This window comes from Ceratina calcarata, unplaced genomic scaffold, assembly GCF_001652005.2.
Source record: "Ceratina calcarata isolate Rehan_Ccalc_2016 unplaced genomic scaffold, ASM165200v1 scaffold328.2, whole genome shotgun sequence".
Lineage (NCBI taxonomy): Eukaryota > Metazoa > Arthropoda > Insecta > Hymenoptera > Apidae > Ceratina > Ceratina calcarata.
Genome location: NW_017155517.1, coordinates 155,804 through 165,444, shown reverse-complemented (window position 1 = coordinate 165,444; position 9,641 = coordinate 155,804). Strand labels below are relative to the sequence as shown.

General features: G+C 34.8%; 1 protein-coding gene across 2 annotated transcripts; it reads right to left on the bottom strand.

Annotated features, from left to right (window-relative positions):
* Positions 1-3,010: 3,010 nt before the first annotated feature.
* NAT1 (N-acetyltransferase 1) lies at positions 3,011-7,600 on the bottom strand. Of its 2 annotated transcripts, none has more exons than XM_018024287.2 (6): positions 7,367-7,600; positions 6,268-7,210; positions 6,039-6,176; positions 4,939-5,828; positions 4,456-4,758; positions 3,011-4,115 (listed from the first exon to the last, which is right to left on the bottom strand). In XM_018024287.2, the coding sequence occupies exons 1-6, from the start codon at positions 7,592-7,594 to the stop codon at positions 4,008-4,010; spliced, it is 2,610 nt and encodes an 869-aa protein (XP_017879776.1). In that variant the 5' UTR covers positions 7,595-7,600; the 3' UTR covers positions 3,011-4,007. The 2 variants fall into 2 exon arrangements, with proteins under 2 accessions (XP_017879776.1, XP_017879777.2); XM_018024288.2 differs by having other exon boundaries at positions 4,939-5,816; positions 7,367-7,583.
* Between the last annotated feature and the right edge of the window lie 2,041 nt (positions 7,601-9,641).

Here is a 9,641-nt window from a genome sequence, read left to right as displayed (position 1 = left end):
ATATATACTAGTGGCAGTTATAGTAACTTATTACATTACATCAATTTAATGTAAATGTTGTTAGCAAGGTAGGAAAAGACGCTCGTAGAATAAAAAGAAATGAAGAAAGAACTGCTGAAATACGTCGTGTAGAATTAATTAGTTAATTATAATTTGTTCATATGTACGCAGTTTTTAAAAAAGGCTCTACATGTACCCATACCAAATAAACATTGTTTATTAGAGCCAAATACGTGTTATGCTATATCATATGCAGTAATAATAATATAATACACCGAACGCATTTTCCTTTGTATGCAAATTTTTTTTTTAGTATAATTATTTAATTCTCAGTCGAATATATGAATTTTCGTCGATAAATCTCTCGTAATACCAGAAAGTGTTGCGTTATAAATATTTCTATTATTCGTTTTCGTTATCGAATAATATGTATGTATGAATATACACATTTAAAATGTGCAGTATACAAGTATGGTAATATTATATCAATACGCGAAGTAGATATCCGTTTTTAATTATTTTTAGCGACTTTACACAAGTTTAGCAATGTGGTATTTTGTATATTAAAATGTTGACAATTCGACGATGGAAAGTTTACTTTTTGCTTATACCTTTCTTGTGAATGTCTTGCGAAAGAAAAAAGTAAGTAAAAATCGAGTACCGATGCTTCTCCCGTTGAACAATTAATTATTTGTAACTACTGTACTCGTTCGTATCGCTTACATACTTTGAACCTGATCGGAAAGTCTGCGCATGTAGAGAATTCGAATTCAATCATGTATAAACTTCGTTACATAACTGCATTCTTTCCTTCGTTCGATCATCATTTCCTCATGAAATGCATGTATATGAAGTGACGTTGAATAGCTAACTCAATCCAATAGAAAACGTTGCAGTGAGACAGAAATTATTATTGAACGCGTTACCAAGTTCTTCTTAAAAATCTATCGAAGAAGAAAACTTTTTTCGATCACTTTCGATTTGTTGTCGATCGGCGAACAGGAACGCAACTTGATTGTAAATCAATGTTTGAATAAGTCGCATTTAGCGAAGTTTTCTAATTACTACATACGTACGTGCGTACGTCATTTGAATAACAATGTTTTTACCATGTGTGTTATTCGATTTAAACGTTGAAGCGAAATTTAAAGTATAGTATCGCTGTTACATATTTTATCTATTGTATATATGTATCTATACCTTAGTGTTCGTAAAAAATAAATTATACACAAAATGTCGGAATGTTAATTTCGAATCGAGACTAAAAAAATTACATGTTATTGCTTCATTCAATGAACGATTGAATACTTTCAATGCCCTTAAGTCACCGAGGGGATGAATATAAATGTAATTATGTTTATACCAAAGTAACTTGTGAAGCAATGCGTCATTGTAAGTTGAGATTCTTAAGCTAATAAAAGGATACACTACATACATATGTGTACAGTATACAATATACACTGCACGCATCTAATAAAATTGCTTTATAAGTGGAAAAGGATTTATATACCGTATCGCTTCTTGTCAGACGTTCAGTAATTTATAAATTCAGAACTCGAAAGAGGTACGTATTATTAAAATTAATTTCTTATAAGATGAGTAACGAAAAACAAAAAAGAAAATAGACAAATATAGAAAATAGAAAAACAGAGGTGGTTGATTCTTTCTGTAGTAGTAAATACATCCTCATTTATTATGAAAATGTAAGGTGAATGGTGAAATAGAGAACGCCAGACACAAAGATGTAAAGATGATAATCCTAGGAACAAATTTTATTGATAAAGATAAGAGGTTTTTTTATCAGTTTAATGTCTATGGTCAATTAAAAACGATTATAACGTAATCCGTTACGTGAGAAATAATACTGACGATATTATACATGATTTATATGCTGCATTATTTTTTTTGTTCATTTTCAATTACTTTATAATTAATATACGTGGAAAGAAATAAATTAATAAAGTTGAAGTACAATATCGCATTTGACTAAGAAATTGGAATATTGGAACTATATATCAATCGATACTATTCATTCCCTAATGATTATTGCCATGGCTAAATTATGATATATTCTTATTCTTTTATTCTATGCGTTTATAATAAAAAGGCAACAAGCGAAGCACGAAAATAAAAACACAAATACTCATTAAAATATTATACTAATATTACTATTAAATGTATTCCACGTACAAAGAATATTATTTTCGAATTAGCAATAATTAATTCTTCGCAACGAAGATCTAGTCATTACGTTCGAGAATTAGATAAAACGAAGATATGAATACACATTCGATACACATTATGCAATTATTTACTTTGTAACTGAACCAGACACTTTTTATTACATGATTAATATTAGGAGCACTTCGTTTTTTCAATAGTTGATACTATAACAAATGTGTATTCGAAGTAGAGATATAGATCTAACAATGATGAAATTTTACATAAGTATTTGGACTAACGAGATACTTTGATTGCAAATCACCTATTAAATGAAGTAAAGGAAGATGAAGTCTAATTCGAACACTTCAGTCCGGTAACAAAAATTCGAAAGCAGTGCGTCAATAATAATAATAATAGTTATTCTAATCATACTATGTACATCATTCTGAAAGAATATTCACAAATAAAGAAAAAAATGTATCCAAATTCTTATGTTTAATTAGTCGGTGCATAATTATCGATACATACAAGAAGCTTAACAAGAATAATTCGATTGAAAGTGCTATTGGAAAATGAAGAAGAAATGTACACGAAAGTCGATGGATTCATTTATAAATTAATTAACGTCCGCTTTCTTCCTCCATTGATCACGAGAAATTGCGATATTGCACTAACTTTCATTCATGTAGGGGACAAAACTTATGGCATCGCGTCGGTTTGAAGGATTCGTACTAATTAAAAAACGATCGGCATGTCGATGCGTTGAATTCTAATTAGGACAAACTATAAGGCAGGAAGTAAAGGTGAAGGTGGCTGTTGGTTTCGTCGACAAAACAACCAGGGGGCCATCTGTAATAAATTACACCAAGGTATGTTTATTTCTTTTAAATACGATTTAGTTGCGTCACTAATTTCTTTTTATGTTATATTACGTTAAAGTGAATTATGATGTTGGCTGCTGGTTGTTATTGATTAGTATTTCTTTTTTCTTTAGAGTAGAATTAAATAGAGCAGCAAATATAGGTACGTGGACAAAAATGGTGTTTAGTTGATTGGTGTCTGTATAAGTATGACTCATTATTTTTTTTTCTCGTTTCTTAAGATCTACAAATTCATTTTCTTGTTTTATCTTTCCTTCGTTAGTTTTAAAGAGAATTCGTTATAATTGCATTTTACATATTATTATACTGCTGAGTCAGTCCTCTGTTTCTGATCGATTCTTTTTTCGTTTCTTTAGGAAAAGACAGATGTATTTCGACTGTTTGCGATCAGTTATATAATAGTAATAATAATAATAGTTAATAATTCCTCATAATAAATGTAAAAGCTGGTACACAGAGATAACAAGCGACTCACGGGTGCCGCGGACAAAAAGACTTACAAAAACGTGACACATGCACAATACTAGACAAAACTTTGACAACACAAATCACCAGACTAATTTTTTTCTTGTTTCTTTCTGCACCGATGTCCATACAGCGGCGGTAATGTTGATATATTATATATATATATCTGCTGGCCCAATATGATTATAAATCATATCAATATTCAATTATCTAAAATATTCTAAAACTTCTTGTTTAGAAAGTCTGCTGCAAACCACTCGAAGGGCTGCGAACTATCTGTTTTCCTTTTCTCCTTTTTGCTTGGACGAGATTGTAAAAGTCCGTTGTTATTTTTCTTCATTCTTCGTCTTCTTCGTACGAGGGCTTGACAGAGACTAACAAGATGTTTGTGACAATGGATGGAGATAACTCAATTAGTAAACTGAAACCATCTGGTTCAGTAATATAGATAGCAAAACCCTATTCCAAATAATAGGTAGCCCAAAGAACATATCCTTTTCACAGTTTTTGCATTCTATAGTTTTTGTTGTTATCATCATCATCATTATGGTCATCACTATCGTCTTCTGTGGATGCGTTATCTAACCATGTTAACCAACTGTTGACCTACACCATTCAACAGTTATCAATTAATACATCTGTACTTTAAATTTTTAAGCATAAATAAATCATTGCATATTAAAAGAAAAATGTTGTTAAAAAAGAGTTGTAAAAGAAGTATACATTTTTAATACAATAGTTAAAAGTATGTCAAACTGCAGTAGGAGTTGATGAATATGTGAACAAGAATGTTTTTGACGTTCTGTAAATTTCGTAAGTTTAGAACTTTGTCATACACAATGTCAAACGAATTTTTTATATTATGAGATATGTTGTGCCGATTATCTAATTGTCTCGATTGTCTAAACTTTTAAATAACGAGTTAGTATAATAAAGTGCCATTTACCTCAAATAATGCTTTCCCTTTGCCTGGATAAGCATCGGTAACACATTCCTTCCATTTGAAATAAGCATCTTCTTCAATGACTTCCAGCCGGTAAAGTCCATCGAACCATCGCAGTAGCATCCCTTTTGGAAAATTGTGCGAAAACCAAAATGCTTGAAGCGCATGGAGAGCAGTCACTTGAGACTCTATATCGATGAAGAGTAAGCGCATCAAGCGTGCATACTTGTCCAGCAATGCTTTTTCTTTATCTATTACTGTTTTCGGTACATTAGAAGGATCAACGCCGGGAGCCAGTATTGTTTCCTGATAAAAGCATGAAAAATACAAACAATTATAAAAAAAAGGGTAGTTATTTTTCCGCTCAAAGAAAGATATGGGAAAGCAAATATGAAATTTGTATTTTTAGTATTAGCGCCAAAATCATTAAAGAAATAAATAAAATATCGTAGTATGAATCATTATATTATATATCATCGTACCAACCTGTGTTATGTACTTCAGAAGAACGTTCATCAAAGCGTTAATAAATTCTGAATCTGAATGATGTGAAGGTTCTAGCTTTTCTTTGATCCATTTGTAAAGAGTGTTAGGATTTGGGTCATATTCTAATTGACGCCATATGTCCCCTTGGATCTTAAGAAGCGGATAAAGGAAGGTCAACTCTCGGTCTTCTAGGATCGCCGCTAATCTCTCTTTTGTTTTGTCTGCTTCGGGTAACTGACTGATAAGATTCACCTTGCTTTCGTTAAAGATTTGCGTGAGTCTTGCCTTGCCTTGGCTTTTATGTAATTGTTGAAGTGTAAGTAAAAACAATGGATGATGCTGACCGTTCTCTGTCACAGCGACGAGATCGATTAATTGAATTAAATTATCGACGATGGCCTTTGCTGTTAAGAAGGCAACGTAAGACGCTACACAAGGCACAGTACTCTCTTTTTCTGGTATATTGGATACTAATTCCTTCCATCCCTCATGTATTTGCTGTAGAGTAATTGGACCAGCTTTTTCCAGTTCGACTATAAGCTTGGCAGCAAGCTCGCGCTCGGAATCCCCACGATCCAATGTATTAGAATATAACGTACAAACTGCGTGACGTAAGAATCGTTCGGGTATCTTAAGTTCTTGAAAAGCTGTTACTGCGTCTTGTATGTTCATATGAGAACAAAGATCGTCCATCAAGGTGTTCACCTTCTTCATTATATCTTCTTTAGAAGTTCCCTTGTCTTTTCTATCGCGAGCTTTCTCCCTCTTGTCTACAGGACCTTGTTTTATCACGATTGCTGGTGGCAATTCCTTGTGCAATAATGGCGAACTAGGTTTTAATGTGCTAGTACGTAGGAGAGGTAATTCCGATGCCCGTCCTGTGAACATATCTACCAATTTAAGAATTAAAACATCATTACCGATTTTCTAAGTCTACATAATTTTACTACGGACGCGAAGCTACATGTATGCATCCAAGTAAAACAATTGGTTGAACCATGTATATTTAATTATATTTTTTCAACCAAATTCAATGACTATGAACATCTATTAATTTAACTTGAAAGAGCTACATGATACTGTAACAATAAAATACGTACCACTGTTGAGAGGTAGGTTGGGATTGATGTTAGTTTGCTTAAACATCATAGAATTAGCTGATGGTCTTAGCGATATTTCTTCTGGATGTCCAATCAACATCTTATTTTTATTGAAGCGTAATTGTTCTTTATTGCTATCTGTAATTCAATTAAATTACGTTACCGGTAAAAACAAATGTTTATTATTATAAATAAATAACGTAACCTAATGATAAGCTGATGTACGTACTGTTATTGAAGTTTTGAGGTGAATTATGTTGTTGTTGATTGTGTTTTCCTTGATAGTTGTTCTGATGACGATTCTGGTTCTGATAGTAACCAGGCTGGTTACGTTGATTGTGGCGGCCATAACCAACCCCGGACGTTCCAGAGAATCCGTTTGGGCTGAATGGAGATGGCATGCCGAACGAGGGGGAAGTCAATGGTATACTTCCCATCATGTCCATGTCCAATCCGCTACGACCCATTTTCCTTAAGAATTCAGCTCCGAGGCGATCCTCACGTCTATGGAAGCCATTTCCCCTCGAAGACTCGTCGTTATCACTGCGGATTTGATTGATAGGCATTGGACCTTCAGTGCTAGTAGCCTTGCGTGGTACCCAGCCATCACGGCGTAGCTCAATTACATCGCGCAGCATAAACTTGATGCGTAGAGGAAGATCTCTGCTCTCTGCCAGGGAGTTCATACGTCTGAAATATTGATCCATGAGTCCGCGGCCTTTATCCGAGTCAAGGATACGACCGCAGGTACGCATGATTTGACAGAGGCACTCGATATCCTCGGCAGTGTCCCCCCTGGATCCCCCTCGCCTTTTCTTTTCCAACAATTGCTGGATGCAGCGATGTAAAATCGGTTCCGATACGATTCCCAATTTTCCCAGTTCTCCGATGAATTTGATGTTACCAAGCATCTTCCGTTTAGCCACCTGACGGCGTTCCTCTTCCTCTGGTCCGAGTTCATCTTGATTCTCGAATGCCTCGCTTGCTTTTGAACGATTTTCGAACTCGTCTTTGCACTTGTTAAGAAGTAGGAGTGTAAATGTGCTTTGGCCTTTTTGACTTTCGATGAGAGCTTTACGTGGTTCAAAATTTGCAGCTTCGTCAGATAGCCGTTTGCACAGCTGTGCGTACATAGAACTGTACTTGGGTTCATCAAGCGCTTTTTCGAAGATCTGAGGGAAAAAAAAACAATGTTAAAAACAGTTGTACGAGATGTCTGATACGTGAGGAATAATGTATCAGTAATTATAATCTCATTTAATTGAATAATCATAAGGAAAAATTATGAAATACCAATTTGTGTTTTTCTGTAACAATGTGATACTTACCAAGAAAATGACACCTTTGAGAATCACATCAGAATTAAGCTCAACGTTGAGCAGGTCGTTGCTCAGCTTTGCGAACTTTTCCGGCGTAAGCTTATTAAGAATACCCCGCACCTTTCTAAAGATGAGATCATTTCTGCTTTCTGGGGTGAGTGCATCGCGTCTAACAGTTGAAGGAGGGATCCAGCGTTGCTCAGTGGATAGGGAGCGAATATCGTCCCTGGAAGGCATCGAATTTTTTTTATTTTCAATATGTTGTGAATAACAGTGAGCACAGAGGATTGGGTGTAAATAGGAGCGACTCGTGTATGATTTTTCGTTTTACAGTCAAGGTGACTTTTTAGACCCTGACCTTCCTCCCGAGACACGAGAAGCACCCCCCGGTCCTGTGGGGTTGTCCGTTGTTGCGCGTGTTTCGGCCCCCTGAGTGATAAATCACAGCACACACAGATCTTCCTTTAGGAAGCTGAAACAGAACAAAAATTACGATAAGAACATCAATTACTCTCTTGAGCATTTATTGCTAATACATGCTACCCTATTTGATTATTAATATGCAGCTTTTTTGTACTTAATGAAACAGTATAAGTGAACATACATTAAGAAGTTTACAGAAGTGATTATGTAATTTACATAATACTACGACTTTACTTCACTCATTAGTTAATTATTTTCTTAAAAGATTTCATAATATAAGTTATACTCCCTGACAACAAAAGACTAACTAACAGTAACACATTAAGTACAAAATACTCCGACAAATTATAAAACACACATTTATTTAATTAAATTGAAACTTCTCAATACATAAAAGTTATTTCACACATACAAAAAACACTGCTCTTATTGATTATTATCCGGACTTCATATTTGGCATACAATATGCACAGCAAGAAAGACGTATATTTGTGGCTAGCAAATGACAAATTAAACAAAGAACATCAGACAAACACTTGTGTTTCATTCAGTTTTCTAGAATCTCTCCTTTAGCATTATCACAACATTATTTTATGAACAAACGTCTAGAAGCATAATTCATCATGTAAAATACAGAATCGCATAAGTCATAAATAATATAAAAGTAAAGAAGTGTACAAATGTACAAAAATAAATTGTTCCTCGCATATTATATAACAATGAAGAAAAATCAGAGTTGCATTGCAGTCTTATGATAGATGGACTTGTAATGGCAGGAAGCACGGATTAACGTGCGCAGCCTTTATTGCGCTCACAGGTGAAGGTGTTCAATGGGCAGGACGAGGACCTTCTCCAGGGAAACGGCTTTGATCTTGAGGTATCGGTTACGAACAAAACAACCAAAACCCGTGGACGATGAACGTGGAGAGGATCGTATGTGGGGCGCGGCTCATGGTCAGACGGTCAATGAACCTATCGTCGTCTCACCTCGACCGATCTCGGCTTCTATCGTCAGCCTGATCGGGCGAGGTCGGACAACTTCGTCCTGTGTTCGACTAAGGTCGTCGTTGACCGCTTCTACTGAGCGTTCCATGTATTTAGGGTGCGCACAGCTGCAAAATCTTCATATACTATATGGTGGAGAGGAAAGAAAGATTTATCTCAAGAACAAAAAGGCATCGAAGCTATGCACACGCCTTTCGAAAATGTTACTGTTTTGTTAAACGTAGCAATTTCTTTACAATACATTTAAGAGAAGAGCTTGTCTTTTTTTAGCGACGGGGAAAGAGGATAATGGGAAGTTATTAAAGATTAAGAGGATCTACAAAATTCTCACCAAATGAATGCATGTAGATATACAAATTTGCATTCGTGCATTTGTGTAATTAACGGAATAATTTATGAGTGTACATATTATGATAATTTACACCCGTAATTTCCATTACTACGTGTACTGCTTTAATCTTATATACGTACTATATGCATTTAGTTTAATACGACGCAAATACGCCTAAAGTATATATGTGTGTGTATACCATACACATTCAGAGTGACTTAAGAAGCATTACTTTAAGGTTGCACACTGAAGGTCATTGTCTGAACACGCATCGACATTGAAAATGTCTTTAGTATAGGTGCTAAATCCGTATTTGCCATCTCGTCTCCTTTTAAATTCATACTGTCTGTATTGTCTGAGAAGGTTTTGCGAAGGCAACTACTTGGACTATATAGTTCAATTACCATTTACCAACCTAATATTTAAAACATCTGACGAAGATATCAATAACGTAGGACACACGATGTTGTAATTATATAACAGTCGCTATTTTATTTGTTCTGCAACATAGCTATTAGCAATTCT

What these genes read in the sequence shown, in the direction of transcription:
- NAT1 (XM_018024287.2), bottom strand. Translation starts at nt 7,594, where the DNA reads ATGCCTTCCAGGGACGATATTCGCTCCCTATCCACTGAGCAACGCTGG. An exon ending in ACCTCAAAACTTCAATAACA is followed by an intron (nt 6,177 to 6,267) that starts GTACGTACATCA and finishes ATTGAATTACAG; the next exon opens with ATAGCAATAAAGAACAATTA. An exon ending in CAACCTACCTCTCAACAGTG is followed by an intron (nt 5,829 to 6,038) that starts GTACGTATTTTA and finishes TTAAATTGGTAG; the next exon opens with ATATGTTCACAGGACGGGCA.